The 20,213-nt window shown below is 37.8% G+C and overlaps 1 protein-coding gene across 1 annotated transcript in view; it reads right to left on the bottom strand.

Moving 5' to 3' along the window:
* Positions 1 to 20,213, bottom strand: part of DAPK1 (death associated protein kinase 1) — an 81,837-nt gene that overhangs the window by 25,145 nt on the left and 36,479 nt on the right. Inside the window, exons 2-12 of the mRNA XM_064735165.1 lie at positions 18,889 to 19,113; positions 8,363 to 8,501; positions 6,391 to 6,520; positions 6,058 to 6,106; positions 5,888 to 5,914; positions 5,311 to 5,463; positions 5,124 to 5,169; positions 3,878 to 3,967; positions 3,389 to 3,481; positions 1,655 to 1,774; positions 459 to 557 (exon numbers count right to left, since the gene is read on the bottom strand). Of these exons, the coding sequence (XP_064591235.1) occupies positions 459 to 557; positions 1,655 to 1,774; positions 3,389 to 3,481; positions 3,878 to 3,967; positions 5,124 to 5,169; positions 5,311 to 5,463; positions 5,888 to 5,914; positions 6,058 to 6,106; positions 6,391 to 6,508 (795 nt within the window). The 5' untranslated portion in view covers positions 6,509 to 6,520; positions 8,363 to 8,501; positions 18,889 to 19,113. The remainder of the gene's footprint in view (positions 1 to 458; positions 558 to 1,654; positions 1,775 to 3,388; positions 3,482 to 3,877; positions 3,968 to 5,123; positions 5,170 to 5,310; positions 5,464 to 5,887; positions 5,915 to 6,057; positions 6,107 to 6,390; positions 6,521 to 8,362; positions 8,502 to 18,888; positions 19,114 to 20,213) is intronic.

Below are 20,213 nucleotides of genomic sequence, written 5' to 3'. Positions count from 1 at the left end.
AGAGGCAGACAGTTCTTCAAGCTTGCTTTAAATGAATTGTTACAGCACACTGGGGAAAAAAGCTTATTGTATCCTCCATCGAATATGAATTTTAATTGCTATATCCCCCATGGCTAAAATATTAAATTATCTATCTATATTAAATAAAGTTCACCATTGTGTTTTAGGGAAATCACTAATTTGAACTAATTGAGCTGGTTTTGTAAGCATGAACTACATTGTAAGATTAGTATCATTCAAATTATTTCAGCTAATAAAGTGATGAAAATCAGAGGATATGTATTAGTAATAAATGACATTGCTAAAAACTTGGTCTTATGTTTTTTGCTGTGGAAGGCAGAAAACAGGATCTACAGCTCAGAGTTTTTAATTTCCAATACCACTTGGTCTGAACTGCTTGTCTCCTGCTAACTGTACTAAAAAACTTATAAAGAGCAGTTGAAAAGCAGAACCCCAACCTTATCCTGAACATCAATACGAGATCCACGCTTTAAAAGCAGCTGGAGCATCTGAATGTTTCCACAGCCAGCAGCAATCAGTAGTGGAGGTGTTCCATGCTAACAATGAAATACAAGCAAGAATGATATAGTTAATTGTTGAAGGATTAAGGAAACAGTGGAATAGAAGGCATGCATTGAATAGCATTTCAGATTTCCACCTTCAAATTAAGTCTATAGGAAATAGTGCATGGAAATAATTCATTCCTTTTTTCAAAAAAATTATTGCACAACAATTCTCCATATTTTTGAGATGAATTAATGATATATCACACAGTACATTTATGCTTTTAAAATTAGGAATATCAATGTTAAGCTCTTACTATTAGCCTTGTTTGGCAATAACATTCCCCCTTGCAATTTCTTTGCAGCCACCACACCACCTCAGGCACAAGCCATAGGCAACATCTAGGAAAGTGAAATGGGACCACACATAAAAACAAAAAACCCCAGTGATTTCTTAAATGGTTCAATATCTGTCACAGTAAAAGAACATTTTACTTCTATACTGTTCTTCATATTTCTGAAAGTACTTTGTAATGAAGGTCACTATAACCATGCAAAAAAGCATCACCTTGCCTTGAGCCATTTAAGAAATCACTGTATTTTTTGTTTTAATGGACAGTCCCATTTCACTTTCCTAGATGTTGCTGATGCATTGAAATACTGTAGTGGACAAGCAATTTCATTACTGAAAGTGAACACCACCATCTAACATGTTTACATATCCCACTTCTGCAGTTTGCAACTTCTGTTTCTAACAATGCTTTGCCAAGTCAGTTTTAGCAGTCTGGTTATTGTTAAGTATTCTGCCATCTTCATTAACCACAAGAAACCGCAACTGCCACCAAGAGTGAAGGCAGATATTTGATACACCACAAACCTATGGTCAGTTCCTGACCATAGATTTGAGTTACACTTTTGAAATGCCTAGGCAAAAAAACTTGGGCTCATTTGGGCTCCATTTTAATCAATCTCGAGAAGACTGAACATAAAACATGTGAAAATTTCTCCTAGAAAAAAGGCAGAACTTTTTCCCATTCCCTTGCCTTTTAATTTCAGGTGTTACATTTCTATTTTACAACCACACTGCTCTATTCAACAGGGTGTTAGCTAGTCCCCCACACACCTCACACCTCAAAGCAGACCCACACTACCTTGTTGGGTTGATTGACATCGTAATTTGTCAGAGATCCCAGAAGGTGCTGTAATCCAGGAACATTGTCATCATTGATGGCATGAATAATAGCTTTCATCACAAAAGAATCTTCCTCATCCTTGCAATTAAATGCGAAAGAAGAAAAATTGTTAGCTTTAGGAAAAAATCCGTATCTAACAGATGCCAAGACATCAAAAAAAACCAAAAAAACCCTAAATTTTTTGAAATTTCTTTGTAAAAGAGTGCTTCAGCTACAAGTTGTAATCTTTCATGAAGCATATGGCTAGCATATATGCATGTTACCTGAAAACCCACACCAAACCCCCTGACATGTTTTCTGGTAAAGTATACTTCCCTCTTCATCACACACAAGCCTGTTAATCACTGACACTTCACACAGGTTTCTTTAATAAGGTGTATTTTTTTTGTCTTCATAGGAAAAGTAGATGATAGATTTCAATAGAAGCAATACTTGCACAAAATGAAATTATTCCATGCATACATGTGCCAATTAAAAAACCCAAGTGGTGCATGAATACCAGCTGAAGTATCAGGTTTTGTGCCATCCGCAAGAGAGGTGCTTTGGTCCAAGCTGTCATCTATTCAAATGGATCAGTTAAAAATCTAGAACCTAAGTAATAAGCCTAGATACCTCTGCAGGTGTAACTTTGTTTTTCTCCTCTGCACTAGAATTTCAAAGAGCTGAAATTCACAGAGCCCATTATTTGGATTGCTCTTACCTCCCTCTCTCCCGAGGTTTCAGATTTTTTAGGACACTGACATTGGGCTATAATCCTTTCTGCTGGAACACAGGTGTGAAAAGCTGATCCAGTGTTAAAAGGCATACAGATAGCTGAACTGGGGGGGTGTTGGGTAGGGAAAGGAGAGCAAGAGGAGAACAAAGAGCACAGAAGCCAAAAGATAAGAGGAGAAAAAGTGGAAACATGAGCATGGAGTCGCACAGGAGGGACACGGGGAAGACAGTATGCAAAAAAGGGCTTTGCAGAATTTTTGAAGTTTGATCCTGTTAATGCACAGAAAAGATTATATTCCCCAGGGCTAAACATATTAACACACACATTCCTTGCTGATCACAGGGAATTTGTGAACTGTGTATTAAAACTTGTAAGCTAAGAAGAATGCTTTTGGATATACAAGTATTTGTAATTACAAAACATATAGCAATTGCTCCTAACTGCAACTGTAGTCATATCTAATACCACAAAGTGAATACTGGCCAACTCTCTAAATACTGGCCAACTCCTCCTTAAATAACTGCTCGTTGTGACACTGCTGTCTAGCATTCATTGGATTTAAAACAGCCTCAATGGTTTTGAATATTTGGTAAAAAAAAAAAAAAAAATTATTTTAGTCCACAAAATGATGATGTAAATAATGAGTAAAATTCAGATGACACTTTTTCACCATATAATTGTTGCAGTGCAAAAAAATACTCATGAATCAAGTTTCAAGACCAAGAAATGAATTTTTGACACCAGGTAAGTTAAATGTCAAGGTTTCAACACCGTAAGTTAAATGTCAAAGTTTCAAGATGCAGAAGATCAAACTATCTATCTATGGATAACTGACCTTTGTAACCTAAAATCTATTTCTTCTTACTTATGATATTAGTTAATTATGCAAATTTTCAAGAGACTAATATTTCTGTTAGTTAGAAACTGGCAAAGTTCACATGTGATAAAGGTTTCTAAATATATAAGAACACACTTACCAGAGTATCATCACTTCTAGCGACACTCATGCTACTTCTGGACAAGAAAGATCTTGATAATCTTTGGCACAAGGATATTAAGCGCACTGATTGCTTTATAAAAATAACAAGAAAAAAGCTATATGTAAAAAAATTAGGAAATTCTGATAGGATGCTATCACAGAGATTTTAAAGGACTTAGCAAAACAAACTGAAGTTTGACTTCAATACCCCATCTGCTTTTTATATTGAATTTGAAACCTTAATTTTTGTTATTATAATCCAGCAGAAGCACAAAGCAAACAATTCACACTCAAGCATTGGACCTCACTGACAAAGAGGTCTTCTCCCATACTAGCATACTCAAGCACTTAGTTTATTTCCAGTGTCAGAAGAACATGTTTCTTCTTCCTTCCTTTCCACTCTTAAATGTGCTGACCTTTCCCTGGAACAGTCAATTCTACTGCATTTGTATGTCACCAGCATTTGATGTGTTACTGAAAGACTTACTTTCCATTTTCGTCGTGCTGCAAACTTCTTGAATTTCTCCATATTCACTGCAGAAGCTTTTCTACTGAGTGCTTGCTGAGTGTCTTTTGGCTGTGAGCAAAGGGAAAAAAAAGATGTTCCAAAAAATTCGATAATTTCTGCATGTAAGTCTCTGTCCCCCTCAGTGATGACTTCCATTTACATTATAATAGTACTCCAATCATACTGTAATAATGAAGTAACTGTAAGCGTATATTTTTAATATTCAGAGTCTAGTCTGGCATATAGATGGAATTTCTTAAGAAAATGCTGTAAGGGAAATCCAGACCTAAGAATGCAATAATAAAATGTGCTTTTTCATTTTAAACAAAAACCCCTTCAAACATCAGAACATTCAGCCTTGTCCTTCATCTCCCTCTCTGATAGAGGCATTTGATTTCCAAGATAAATCCTGTCTTCTGGGAAGATCTGCTGACTGATTTTAAATGCAGTCAATCTTTGTTATAGTCTCAGTGTAATCACCTGGACACTGCCAAAAAATTACTCCCTCCTCAAACAAAATCACATCCCATCTACCAGTGCAGCAAGCTCAAAGCTCTCATCCTTTCAAATTTTCATGGGCTGATACTAAGCACCAATGACTAGTGGAGTACACGAAATTTTGCACTTTATGACCCCATCCTTGAAGTCATTTTTATGGAGATATATATATCAAATCAGAATGTGATAGGAATTAAAACAATAAACTGCCAGGTAGCACTGCACACATTAAGAAGAATGATGGGTGCCATTTCCTCCCTCTCACCCTAGCAGTTTCACAACAGTTCAATCCAAACCAAACACTGAAACACTGAAGGAGCAAGTGGACCACTACATCCACTGCTCTGTTCCGTGTAAGGGGAAGGACAGAAGAGAAATTACTAGTTTTTTACCAGTCTAAACAAGGGCATTAGAAGAAGAAAAATTAGGGTGAATTGGGCTGGATTCAGAGACTGTACGTTTGTCAGTGCAATGCTCTGTGAAGATTAGCTTCTCTGTCTGACCATGACTTTAATTCCCACAAGGGGCTACTTCCCTACTGCTAATTCACATAGAGCATATATTAATGAAGCCCATATTCTGTATGTGTTAGCTTTCATACAGGCAGCTTTCCAATAAAGTAAGTTACATTAAACAATTATGAAAATATTCCATGTAAAGGAACTTGAAAAGCATGAAATGAAGAATGATTAAAAACAGGACAACAGAGAATGAATGGCATGCTAACCTTGATCCAAGGATGCAGCAAACTGTCTTGAATAGTCATTCTCTTCCTTTAAGAGAATAAAAGATGAAACAGTTTCAGATATTAATAAAATACATACTGGTTTATGTTTATTAAACTATCATCTCCTAATATAATGTAATTTTAAATACTAGAGATGTAAGTGCCACACAGAAGAATAACAACTCACTTTGGATCTTTGACTAGAAGTCTTCGTATAAAGTCTTTAGCTAGGGCACTGGTATTACTGAAGAATTCTTCTTCAAATTCATAATTCACAGCAGACACATTTGCCAGTGTTTCCTGTTTGGTTTCTCCAAGAAATGGAGATGCACCACTTAGACTGCAGGAGAGACAGAACATTCCTCTCAGTACATATTGTAACACTGCTGCTTCAGCCCTCTGAGATCAAACAACAGTAGAAAGAGAACATTTTTCTTTTCCATTTTAAGGCTGCAGATCTACTTTCAGGAATATGTGATGTAGCAGGGCAAAAAACTTTGCTGTAATTTCAAAGACTACTATTAAGATATAGCTGCAGGAAAGTCACCTAGAGATTTGAAGACAGTTTCCCATCCCAGCTCAATGCTGATTAACAGCAATTCTTTCCATAATTATTCTGCTGCTTTTAAGATCATACAACTTGAATCATGATGTGCAATCAGAATGGTTTGATTTGTACAGACAACACCAACACCCCAGAGGATAGAACAAGAATTAAAAAACAACAGCATTTGCAAGAAACACCCATAGATTTTGGTACTTACAGAATATAAGTTATTACACCAATGCTCCTGGATTGAAGGAAAAACAAACAAAAAAAAGAATGAGGGAGAGGAGAAAAAAATAGATGGAAAGAGAGAGAGGAGAAAAAAAAAAGGTTAGAACATAAGCATAATCATGAGAGATTTATTTCAAGTAAGATCCAATAACTTACCACATATCTGCTTCAAGACCAAGAGGCTCATAATTTACTATTTCAGGAGCTAAAGGAAAAAGCAGCAAGGTAAGTACCTAGTCAAAGAACAGGTATAAGTCTCACTCTGAGTCCATGTATGTCAGAGATAATAAGTTAAGATGCTGATAGATTAAAACACCTTAATGCAAGTCTAATTTGAAATCAAATGCTACAAATTGCTTATTTAAATTTCAAAATGTCACAAATTACACACAAATTTCATACTCTGTAAATCAGCCAAGCCAAGATAAGCCACAGATACTGTTTCACAGACTGAAAAAGAATAGTTTGAAGAAACAACAGTTTTCTCACCAACAAACTCTGGCGTTCCAAAGATATTTTTGAATTCATTTCCAAAGTCAATTTTGTGTGCTAAACCAAAGTCAATAATCTTGATTCGAGGCTTTGGTACATTCCTGTCCAACAGCATTATGTTTTCAGGCTTTGAGAAGGAGGAAGGGGGGAGAGAAAGAGAGATTACATATAGGTACAAACTGTGGACAAGTGTTCTTCACCACTGAACATTCATTTTCACCTCTGTTAGACACTTGAATTTTATTTTAGGCAGAAAAATCCTGACTTTTCCTATTATGATGAAAAATATGCTTAAAGTAACTACAGTAAATTAGGATTCCATGTTGATGTTGAAGTGCTATGATTTCCACAAGGCCAAGATTTTACTTCTTGTAGATACCACAGTTGCAATTTTCATGTGGACTGACCTTAAGTGAAACACACTGTCCCCCAGTAAAGATCACAGACCCTGTGCTACAGCCATTCCAGCACGGCTGGGAGCTTGCAGGAAACAAAACCCTATAAATTAGTTACTGGGTCTGGTTTACATTAGTCCCTGAGAGAGGTTTCTTTCACACCACATAAGCAATCAGGGACGTGTATCTTGTTGCCTTTGGATCTTCCAGGGAAACTTCTGGAGTGGTCCAGCTCCCAGATTTTAAGGTCCAACTTACTTAAAAGGAAGGAAAAAGAGCAGGTTCTCCTGTCTTTTCTAGCTAATTTTGAAATATGGACTTCACATTACTTTACACCAGAGATCTGCAAATCCAGAACAAAGAAGATGAAATGCCAGGATTATCAGCAAAGGGGGCTGTCTCTACACTGCAGCACTCTAATGAGCATACAGAACCAGCTACTCAGTCACCATGTCCTGTTATGCCCATAAGCTGGTGTACTCTGAAGAGGTTCTGTAGCTACATCCATCCTGTTCAGAGTATTAGGGGCTTCTGGAGTCATAAAGTACAGCTCTTCATCGTCACCCTTCTTTTACCTTCTTTTCCAAATCACGGGACCTGATAGGTGCAAAAGTAATTTCTGCATTTCTGTTCCATATTTTTTTTTTGGTCTACACATTGCTGCCTACTTTAATGCACAGTTTTTTGGTATCCAAGGATGATTTGTTCAATTACAAACAGATTGGCAAAAATTCACATTTCATACTCTAAGAAATACCATTCTTTCTAGCTTTACAATTCTTTTCTCTTGCTGACTGTCATACAAAGACCAAATATATTACTAAGGTGATGAGGATGAAACTGGAAAAGTTATGCTTACACTGAAATCCATTCCCTTCCCTATCTCATCCCCCTTTCAGAACTACATTTCAATTGTAATGAAATAATAATGCCTCCTTTTTCTCTTACAGACATAGCTGCCCACTTCAGGAGACTTCTGGAATATTTAGCTGTCTACCTTTGTAAAATAACATCTTGTGGGGGAAAACGTGCTGAAATTGAAACATTTTAAAGTTGTTGCTGAATTTAGATACAAAAAGCTCTGCTTTCATTATCAAAAGGATGCAATTAATAACTTTTCTGAAAATGAACAAAAAAACCCCAAAAAAGGAAAAATACATCAGTGGAAATCTGCTGCCTGCTCCACAAAAATCCTTGTACTTAACTCAGTGCAGTTTCAATTAAGCACCTAAAAAAACCCACAGTTGAAAAAGGCATCTAGGTCAGAATATTTCACCCAGATCCCATTCACATTGAAAAAAAAAAATCATAGTCCTCATTTTTATTTCAGGTTTGTTTTCTCAGAATGGTTTAATTTCGTCAGAAGGTGCCATTTCCCCTGAAGAAACATTTCCCAGACGGGAACTATTTGCAGTTCAGTAACTTCTTTCCAATGGCTGAGCTTCCCCCTGTCTACATAAGCTAGCAAAACAAAACTGTGGCCAAGATCTTCATGATGACTGATTTGTGGCTAGAATTACAAAGGACTTCAATGGATGTTGATTACAGTTTAAGTTTTTATCTGTTCCACACACCTTAAGATCAAAGTGGGCAATTTGCAGAGAGTGGAGATACTGAACACCATTAAGTATCTGTTTGAGAAATTCTGTGGCTTCCTCCTCCGTGAGAGATTCCTTCTCAGCTAAGAAGTCGAAGAGCTCCCCACCTGCAACACTTGGAGAGTAGAAGCAGAGTTAGTGACAAGTTTACTTTAACCAGTGGGTTCCTTTTAGCATAGCTGTCCTCAAACCCTGAAGAGCCTTAAAAAGGATCCACATGCTTTAAATGTTTCAAATATCAGAAGAAATGATGAAAAGTACTTAATTCAATACCTAAAGGAGTTAGTAGGTCCCTCCCTTCCCCTGAAAAGAATACAGTAAAAAGAGTGTTACTTTCAGAAAAAAAAATGTTTAGAAAACCCGAACAAACAAACAGTATTTAAATTTAAATGAAGTTAAAGCCTCCTACTCTCTGCATGCGCATTTAAAAGAATACCATTAAATATGAAGCAACAAGACTCAAAACATACCAACACAATGGGACATGACATTATCTAGAAAATAAAACATGAATTGGCTCATATCAGTAAAACACCAGATTTCTGCACCCTCACTGAAAAATAAACATTTTAAATCTTATTTTGAAATATTTTTGGCAGCTGTCCTACTTTTAGTTTCTAAAGTCCCTAGAGCATCCAACTTTTGAAAATGAATTCTGGTTTTGATATACTGTATTACATGCAGCACCTATATTGTATTTGTACTCTAACACGGTGAAACCTTTTCTACAATGAAATGTCCTTAAGACTGTTTCCAGCAAGTGTTCTAGCCCCCCCCAGCAGAAAGAAAAGAGGTAAGACAGAGTACATAAGCACATCTGGATTTTTGCATTTGAGAGAGAGAGATTTTTGCATTTGAGAGAGAGAGGAATAAAGAGAAGATGATCCTCTTCTCAGCTCAGTCAAGCAGCTCTTAACCCAGTCAACAGCATGAAGAGATACTGAAGTGATAGAACTACAGCCATTCCCAAATAACAGACACATTTCAGCTGAAGGACACAGTAGTTTGCCCACTGTGGCAAACTACTTTTCCCATCTGTGAAAGCAAGGATACTACTTAGAAAAGTCTTAGAGATTGCAAAAATGGTCATAATATTTCCTGTGTTTTTCATTGTAATGACACTAACACAAATTCAGAAAGTGCACTCTAATTCTTATTGCTTTTCTGCAGGAAAAGAAAATAATCTGTTCACGATTTAAAGCTCTGATTATGAAACATTAGGTGGTGATTAACATACAACAATGGGTAAACAGTTTGGGCAAATTTCTTGAAATACATTTGACTTCTTTATCATGTCTACTTTTTCAGGGACTTAATCTGCATTATTGTAATGCAAATTACATGAAAAGTGTATTTTAATGAGTTCTTGAAGCTTTCATTGAGCTGCCTAGACAATAATGAGAGTATTGTTTAGGGTATTATTTGTGTTGTAATATTTTCTGCATGAAAGCAATTATTGAAACAAAGTGCCATTAAAATATAAGAATTATAGACTGTAAGGATGAGAGGTCATTTTAATGATTTTTTTGTCGTTGTAGAGACATTAAAATGAAATTCCTAATGATTAAATCCAACTTGTTATTTTACAGAGACTGGTCAGAATTGTCTTCCAAATGGACACACATGCATATTCTCTCATTGTTTGCTTCTGACTATAAAAAAAAAAAAAGAAAAAAAAGAAAATATTTTCAGGATAACGTCTGTATCTCTGCAGCACTGCACTGAACGGTGACATTCATTTCCAATTACTGGGCTAAAGGCCTTAGCATCACGTGAAGCTTGCTCCCCCATGTTTACAAGAGGGTGTTGGCTGCAGTTGTTGAGTGCCTGTGAACTGCAGCACGGCCTTGCCACACGGAGCAGGCACTCTGCGTGGTTTGGCACTGGGCTAGCTATCAGTTTGGGGAACCAGAAAAGAGATGGATCCTCAGCTGAGTAAGAGCTTGTAAGACTGCACCAAAAGACTGCATCTGGTCCCACTTTTCAAGCAGCTGGAAACCCTGAAAAACAGCAAAATCTCCTGCTGGTGCTTAAACCTTTCATCAGCCATCACAAATACAAGAGAAGTACTCAGGCAGGCATTTGCAGCCATGGCCTCTCCAGGACTGTGCTGTCCACCCTGCAGTCTAAAGCAGACTGTGACAGTAACACAGAGGTGGTGTTATGCTTCATGGCTGGCAAAACCTGCTCTTAACTCCGCTTGGCATTTTAAAGACATGCAGTCTGTAAAACTTAATAGTCATCTATGACTGTCACTTGTTATACACATTCCTTATAGACTCCCCCAAAAAGATTTAATTCCTGAAGTTTGCAACTTTTCAAGATACCTGCTGCATTTGTGTAAAACGGAAAGAGCCTCCTCAGTTTCTTCTTATCTGCAATTATTCTGATTCTATACTGCTGAGTACTATTATTCTGTCTTTACCACAGATTAATTGTAGTGACCTTTCTTTGATGACACACCATAAGCCTTATAATTGTGTGCAATAAAACATTATCTGTGTTTCACAGGTGATATACCTAGTGCTTGCAAATCTCAAAACTGAGGGCCAGGGAAGGTAAAAGGCTTGAAATGATTTTTTTTCTTTTTTAAAACTGAAAGTTCATTAGCAAAAGTGGTAGATTTTTGCAATCTGTTGTGTGCTTCTTTGATGCTTAAGCACTGTTACCCTACATGACTTGGCAGCCCTTGCTGAACGAGTAGGCGAGTGAGGAGGGACGAGCTGTAATGCACTCAAAGTGTTGTTCCAGGAGCAGCTGTACTCCTGCTCTGTGGGACTCTGGTGTGCCCCCTCATGTTACACATCTCACTCTTGATGTCTAGGAGGAGATCCTGCGTGGGTTCACCTCAGAGAGGGGGCCGTGGTGAATTCTCCTGCTGGTAGCTCCTCAGCTGTGGGGGCGAGCTCTGGAAGCCGTGTTCTCCCCTGGGGTGCTGCCATAGCTGGAAAGCACAGTGCCCATCTAGCTGCTCCTGCTGCTACTTATGGTAGAGAAAAAGGGTTTTTATAGCAATGATGAGTAAAAAGGTTATACCAGCATGCATAAGGAACTTCACCTGGAAGCTCAGAAATGCCTGGCTCCTTTGCACCAGGCAACCTCCAAGGGAGGCCCTTCTCACAGTGTAAGGCAGTGACCCCATGGGAAGTTGCATTTTTCAGCTTCCTCTTCATGCTTGCCAGGAGACTGCTTATTCCTTACCCTTTTGCTGACTCAGGAATATCTGATGTTAAGCTGCGCTACCATGGGCATACAAAAACCCATGCTATCGCTGCAGGGCAAGCTTCAAGTGAGTCGTGGAGGGTCACTACAAGTCTACACTCAACATACTTCACAAGTTTGATTTCCACAGTTAATTGGCTGAAATACAATGTCCTCAGATTTATCAGCGGACATGGGTTTCACAGATTTTGTAATTGGATTATATGTGTAGAATAACTAGACGATCTTCACTAGACTTCCAGATATCACAGATGAAGAAATTGGTTAGAAGAAGCCAGTAAAGATGCTGGCTGTGTAAGCTATTGCAGCCTTCACAAGCCTCCTAAAATGCTGTTGGGGCATCAAGTCTAGTCCTGTGCCTCAGCCAGCGTAACAGAGCCCCACAATACATAAACACTGCATGTTTTTGTAAATCAGAGTCACCTTCAAAGTGGAGCCAGAAGCAAGGAGAGAGCCCTATTCCACTAATGTGGATATCCCATCTCACACACAGGACCAGTGTTAATCTAAAGAAGAAGGCACAGGTAATTCCATACGTCAGCCCCTTTGACTGGTCTTTATGAACATCATCTTCTACCAAGAAGAACACTGCTTCCACCTCAGTCACAATGGGCCTTTGTTTCTAAATTGGCTTTGGGGATGCTGATGCACAAACACTCTGCTGAAATCTGACTGAAACCAGAGGACTGTATGCGTTTCCCAAGCCACACAAACTGGCTCCCAGCCTGCCTTTGGGCCTCTACAGAGGGGCCCACACAACCAACATCTAAAAGACTGCTGCCCCCAACCACCAACTGGATAAAGGCACATCCTGAAGGGAGCAGAGGCAAGAGGTTCACCAAGCACTACTCCATCTTCCTATACAGGACTTTGCAGTATCTCTACCTGGTATCCCTAAGAAGCATAGAGCATTTCTCTGTTCAATTTCTCAGTTTGCTGGTAGGAATTACCAGACAGCTTCCTGATCAGTTCTTCTGTACCCTAAAACAACTCTAAATGCCAAAATGCCAGTACGTAAAGGATGGACAGCAACCTATTAACAGAGAAACTTAATTACAAGTCAAGTCACAGCTAAATTCCTTTACGGCTGCAAAGCCTCCATGTTCTCTTTCACATGGTGTTTTCCTCTAAAGCTTTAATTCTTCAGTGTTCCTGTATAAAACCTTTCTGTTTACATTTAAATTTAGTAATAATTCTGCAGTCATAATATGCTGTTCAAATATCATGCTCAATAAAATAGGAGTTCGTGCTTTGTGGCAGTCACATCTTAATACCACCTAATTCTAACGCATTATTGACCATGTTATAACACAGAAAGTCCTAAGGGCTGAGAAAATCTCTTCCATCATTATAACACAACTCTTTATATTATTTTAAAGTAGCAAAGCACATGTTTTTAGAAGTATTTTGATTAAACATTTTCACTAAGAGCAAAGCTGGTATGTGTTATTTCACTGATACTTCTAGGCAGAAGTGCTATCTTTCCTGAAATGAGAGAAGTAAATTAAAGCTTTCAGCTGACTGTGTTCTTTCTTACAAAAAGCAATAGTGGTAAAAGCATTTCCCAGCCTCCCCAAAGGAAGGTTGACAGATGTGATTGCAACCCACACACCTCCCTCTGGGAAATAAAATACATCACGCCCATGGAAAAAGGATTTCTGTATAGTGCTTTTGCAAGTTGCCAGGCTTTCTTAACTATGAAACAGAACTATCGCCAGATCTCAGAGGAAGTCATTATGGGAACCTACTCAGGGAACTTAGAATCAATTAACCTTCAAAGTCAGCATGGTCACCTCGTAATGACTCAGTCATATGCTATGATCACACTGCTTATTATGCAACAGCACCTAAATGATAATTAATGATTATCAAAGGATTTCTAATGAATTTTAAAATCTACAAATGAACCCTAAAATCTGGACCCAAACCCCTTGAAGGAACATTTATCTTGCTTAGATTTCAAAACAACATAAACAAAGTTAAAGAAGCATGCCATCAATTTATTCCAGTTTTAAAGCAGATGCAATTTGATAAATTACCTGAATTCTTCTCTAGTCCAAACATTTATTCTGTCAACTTGTAAAATAAATGTTTCCCCTAGGGATTCTGTGGTCAAATCTGACTTATATGACATCCAGTCATACAGCTGTCAGCCCAAGACTAGACTCATACATTATTACTTCTGTTTTACGTAAGAATAAGGGGGTTTGCATCCACTTCATTTTGCTGCCTTTATGAATTGTGCAGTTACCAACCCACTCCTCAGAAGTACAAAGTGTACCAAACATTTTGAAACAGCAGAACCGGGCTGCTAGCTCATTAAATTACCTACTGGCTGAACAACACTGCACTTACTTTTTCTTTATCGAGCTACCAGAAAAATGATTACATGTTCCAGCATCACCACGCCTTTTCGTTTTCATTTGTCCAGCTTCCATTAGAGACATCAACTGTCATGAAATCCTCTCTTTAGTGTGCCTAAATTCTTCAATTATACTGAACAAGAAGCATTGGCCTCAATGTTCAGCCAGAACACATGCACCAACACCTGGACTATATTTTAAGCAGTTAAGTCCCACTAAGGGGGGTTGTGTGAGTGGGAGAGGGCATGAGCGCTCCTGTGAATCTTTTCTGCACTCAAATACCACTGGTATTTAGCTTTTCATCACTGAAATTCCTGAAGTGCCCAAAGTCTGCATACAGCAGGTGGTCACCCTGGCCCAGCAGAGTGCCTTAGTATTTTGATCTCATCTACAACATTCAGATTAACAAATGAGGAGCATTTGGGTTTACCAGACAGCAGGGGCGATGATTTTGCTCGGGGAATGCAGCACATAGAAACCAATTCTCCCTTTGAGACCTGCTCACTGTGTGGCAGAGTCACACCAGCTCTCGAGCCTGTCCTGTCAGCCTGTCAAACCTTTGTTCCAACCTGCCTACATATTCTCTGTGCATCTATCTGTGGGCCTGGAATTTAGGATTTTGAAATCCAAAGGTGGCACAAGATCTACAAATTGGTGTAACAGGGTTTGCTAACTTCCTGCTACATACCAGAAGCACCAAATATTTAATCCTCCTCTCAAATTGCAGCACAAAGCCACTTGATAACAACTTTCTTATTTACTTACGGGTAAAATTTAAAAAAATCTCTGAGGTATTTCTACCGAAAGACAACTAAAAATTAAGGAAGCCCCGTGAAGACTTCAAGCTTCTCTGGAAGACAGGCTTTAAGTCTCTTCCTGAGCATAATTGTAAAAAGTTAAATTAAAGCCCCAATAAGATAGAAAAGGAATTTCAAGAGTTCACAGTTACTTGCTCTTATTTGCTCTTCAATGATCAGTTAATGAAATTGTCATAATTTTTTACACAAGGACGTATCATCCTCTTGAACTGTGTTGTTTTGATTAACAATGTGAAGCTACCACTAAAGCAGAAAGAGACAGTGTGAGATACAGGACTAAGTCTAAAATAAAGTTTATGCTTTCAAATGAAGTATAAATCCTAATATTTAATGCACAAATGCTTCTAATACTTTCAAAACTTTCTATTTTAAAAAATATTATAAAAAAGTTATGCTTTTTGCAGAGAAAACTACGAATACCTAACTCCACACTACCGAGTAAAAAGAGTCAGGTATTGCTATCAAGCATTTTTAAAAAACAGACCACTTGCATTCCTTTTGTTAATTTTAAGGAACTACTGTACAATATAGGATGAAAATATTTATTTTTTGTGTTGCAGCAAGAAACCATAACAAAGGCTCCACAAAGAATCACAAACTGAGTATATTTTACATCTGCAATCTAAATAAAGACCTAATAAAGTGGAAGAGAAAATAAAATGGAAGAGAGAAATTATGCATCTAAGGCCAGAAAAAGAGGAACCAAGTAGGTGCAAAACATGCTTGAGGAAAGAAAATAATTATCACTGCAGAGACATCTGTGTTTTCAGGTCTGTGAAGTCTGAAAAAATGATGGCTTCAGCAGAGCTCACTAGAAATAGCTTAGTACAGCTAACATATAACAGACTCTAATAGCTGCAGCTGGATGGAAAAATGTAAAATTAGTCCGAAAAATTCAGACTAATTCAATTATTTGTGTGATAAAAGCAAAAAAAAAAAAAAAGAAAACTATTCAGGTTTTAAGTTAGATGAGGAAAAGACAGTGGCTTCCAATTTGTATGTAATATGCATAACATTCCTTTCAAGATGATGTAAAAGTCCACAGAGTGCAAATTTAAAAGGTTATTTCCAACTCAAGAAAGGAGACATTTTTCACTAAGACCTAGAGTTATGAAAATATGTCTGAATGCTCTCAATATACCAAAATACTGCAATAAAGTTAGATTCTTCAAGGATATTTCACGCTTGTCCCTGGCTGCTGAATCTTCTAAGGAAAGATTTGGTTTTAAAAGTTTTATAAATTAAATGTTTCGTAGAACTTGGGGTTTTTTTTGTAAATCAGTTTCCTGATATAAAGCAGTTCAAAGAAAAACTTCCAAACACCTATGTGAATAAAGTAGCTCTGTTTTGTATTCGGTGCTGAGGACCTACTTGGCCACTGCAATAATTAACCAACAGCCCACATATTCCTGCATATAAATCACGACCTTGAATAGAATCAGAGAATGGTTTGCGCTGGAAGGGACCTTAAAGATCACCAAGCTCCAACTCCCCTGCCATGAGCAGGGCCACCTCTCACTAGACCAGTTGCTCAGAGCCCCATCCAATCTGGCCATAAGCACTTCCAGGAGTGGAGATCCAGAAGTTCTCCAGGCAACCTGTTCCAGTGCCTCACCACTCTCACAGTTAAGAATTTCTTTCTAATAACCAGTATGAGTGTGCCATTTTTCAATGTGATGCCATTCCCCCTTGTTCAGTCAATTGCTCACCTCTGAGAAACAGCCAATTAGTAAGGCAGAAAAATGTTTAGGAGGCTGTATGCAATACAGCAAACCTCTTGCTGAAGCAGAAAATAAAAATCAATAGTGAACAGGCCATAGACCCTGTCACCCTGGGACTGTGCATGTTGACATATGGCAACAAAAGGGCAGCTGTGGTTGCTCAATTATACAAAATTGTGTCTCTGTGTGGTATACTGCCTCATAATTGTAGTCAGAACAGAACACAAGAGCCAGGAAATACACTATGTTCTAACCAAAATGGAAAATGGACACTTAGGGTAGATTCTGAAGATAAACAGGTTATTTAATGAGATTTCAGCTTTATTTCTGTTCATACGAAATTGCTCTGTAAGAACAAAGACTGTCAAGAGGGTAGGTCCCTAGGCAAAATGTGAATACTAGAACATTAGAGAAAAAGGATTACATATTTAATGTCTAAGCATGCGATTAAAATGACAATCCTGTCTATTCAATAGCTTTATGTAACATCACAGTGATTTTGAGAACTACAAAACTTTGTAGCAGTTAGCATATTCAAGTTTACAAAGGAATTGCTAACATCATCTTTTCCCCTTTGACTGTCTAAATAAATAAATGCATTACCTTTATGATATCCAAAACAGCACTTCTTCAATTGAAAGACTCACAAAGCAGTTTGGAAAAGTGGAAAAAAAAAAATCTCAGATTGAAACTCTATAGGGATTGCTCACATTGCAAAACAATTACCTAAATTGCCATACAAATAATTTACTGAGCTTCGTGACATGAAGCTTATGAAATATGCAGATAGTCATTCTTCTGCTCAGTGGACAGGGGTGGTTGCACACTGACACACACACAGCAGCCCTGCTGCCAAAAGAGCTCCCATTCCATGCCTCAGGTGGGGTGGCTGGGGCAGTCCCACTCCTCCTAGCACTGCCGTGACTGCCAAGTCTCCCTCACAGCTTTCAAGTGCAGACACTGGCCTGATCTCACCTGCACAGACTCCAGAGCACAAGGAGCTGCAGAAGCAGCAACACTCTGACAGCAAAGTTGTAGAGCAAGAGAACATGACAGTTAGTATCAAGTAGGGAGAGGAAGAAGCATCACACTAATTTTGCTGTGTATTCACATCACACTTCAAAGAATTCTGAACAAAACCCAAGTAAGAAATAATAAGAATATAAGGAACTTTTACTTTATACAAGATGGTAATTTAGTTTGGAAAAAAATACTTGTTTAAATTACCTATATTTGACAAACTAATTCAGGTGTATACAACTGGAACTAAAAAAAACAAGCCAGACTACAACTATTACAATAAAATATCCCATGCTGGACTAGAAGTGTAAAAATATGTTTGCATAACAACACATAACATAAAGTAGTATCATGCATATATAGACCATAGAAAAAAATGAACTCCAAAAGCTACATCCCAGTTTCCTTTTTAAATCTATACCATAAATGTACATGTTACTGAAACCATGCAACACTGAAGTATCTTTATAAAGTGGAAATACAATTTATCAAAGCTAGTAAACGGGAAGACAAAACCTGCACAAGAAAAACCACATGAACAGCCCACAAAAAGACACAAATGCTGCCCAAGATTCTGGTACCAAGTCTTCTGCATGCATGAATTTCTTACTGTACAGTATGGTTAACTGATACTGAGCAGGTATGGCAATAAAAAAGTGCCAGGCATGCCAAGTGAGTAAAGATATGTACATTCCAGCAGCACCACTGACAAACTCTTAACAGGTGACTAAGGCGTAACTCCTACAATTGCAGTCTTTGAGGAACTGGAAGCCAGACTAAAAAATGGAGAAGTAGTTTTTGCTGATGCTCAATCTATTAGCAATGACATTGGATGAAAATTGGTAACTAAACCAGTATGAAACAATGTGGAAGTTCAGTTCTCATTTTAACAAGAGAGAACTGTGGGAAAATTCAGGTGGATTACAAAATGAGAAAAAGCATTCACTGAGGCCACTTTACACCAACACAAAACAATGAAATTTCCTAAACTAATCTCCAGTAAGAATCTCTATTTTCCTGTGCTCTGATCTTCAAATCAGTATATTTAGTTCCAGGCTATTCTTTTGGATCCATAACATCAACTGATTAAAGTAAAAAGCAGAAAAAAAGAAATGCTAAATATGCTGATTTTTGTAAAAAAAAACTTTGTAGTGCATTCAGAGTGAAAAATACGTGTGGAAATCAGGACACTATAACACTGACTAAAATCCAAAGATTTCTAAGGCTATTACCTATTTTCTTTTGGGGTGATAAGGAACTTCCATTGAATCACTGCAATTCTCAAATTTTGGTTTGTTTTTAAAAACCAAAGCAACAAATATTCTCCTACTAGTCCGTGGGTCTCTAGAGTTACTTACAGCTCCAGAATGAGAATGACATCTGTTTTATTCTCATAGACATCATGAAGCGTTATCACATTGGGATGCCGAATCTCTTTCAGTATTCCAACTTCTCGCTCGATATCCTCCCGGCTCACTCCACGACGGCTGGACTTCGTTCTCCTTTTCTTGATGAATTTTGCTGCAAACTGCAGGCCGGTGCTTTTCTCGCGGCATTTTTTCACTACGGCAAACTGCCCACTGAAAAACAAAGAGATGATGAGGGTTCAGTTCAGGACAATTCAGAGTTAAGAGTAGCCTGTTTGCTATGGTGGGGGAAATCAGCTTTTAACTCTGGCTAAGTATATAACTGCTTCTTATGCCATCTAGAATAACACTTGAAGAAAACCTAGAAGAGGCAGGAAACGTAACTTAAGATTAATTAAATCTTAAATTGTCACACAAATGTACACATTTCAGCGCATCAGTAAGTAAAAGGTAGCACCTTACCAGCGAGGACCACTGGATTTTTGACAAAACTGAGCACTGGGGATTACTGGGCAAAAGTATGTTTGTTGAATATTTTTTCTTTGTTCTTCATTTGGGACAATTAGTAGTTTTTACAGTCTACATTATTTGTCAATATTCACTTTATTCTATATATATTCTATCCTTAAGTTTGTTTTTTAAAAAATTTTAAAACAAAACTTGGTTTTATGACACTGCTTTGGATTTTGAAAGCACTGACTAAATATAGTAGTATCAAGAATTACTCATCTTGTTAAGGACAAGTTTGAAGATGAGAAAAGTACTGAGACACTGAGAAACAAAACCTGTGTTTGTATTACAAAACAGAAGAAACTCCAGGAAGCTGCTGACTCCAGCACACCATCATTGATGTACAAGCCTGCTGTTGCTAGATGTACACGTGGATCTAGGTCAGAAATCTCCAGGAGCCTAATGTTGATTTAAAGAAAGAACAAGATTTCTAGAAGTGTTTTTCTTTTAAGTTTCCCTAATCTCTTGTTGAGGATTCTCAGGAAATTCTGTTCTGGTTTTTTTACCATATGAAGGAACAATAGAATTAAAGGATGATACTAAGGAGAACATTTTTTGAAATTACCCTACCCTGGTAACTGAAGAAGATCTGTTCTCTAAAGCAGATTTAGAACAGCAATTAAATCAGAGAGAGCCTTAATAGGTTTGACTACTTGAACGGCCATGAAGCACTCAGAGCTACACATTTCACGCCACCATTACTACGCTGATCCCACACAGTACCCTGAGTGACACATTATCTTGAGCTGGGACATGCAGTTGGGCAAGGCTAAATGACTAAATGACTAAAGGACCTCTCATGTGAA

The sequence above is a fragment of the Zonotrichia leucophrys genome, chromosome Z, assembly GCF_028769735.1.
Source record: "Zonotrichia leucophrys gambelii isolate GWCS_2022_RI chromosome Z, RI_Zleu_2.0, whole genome shotgun sequence".
In the NCBI taxonomy this organism is placed as follows: Eukaryota; Metazoa; Chordata; class Aves; order Passeriformes; family Passerellidae; genus Zonotrichia; species Zonotrichia leucophrys.
Note: the sequence above shows the minus strand (reverse complement) of the source record. Positions and strands in the feature narration are given on the sequence as shown.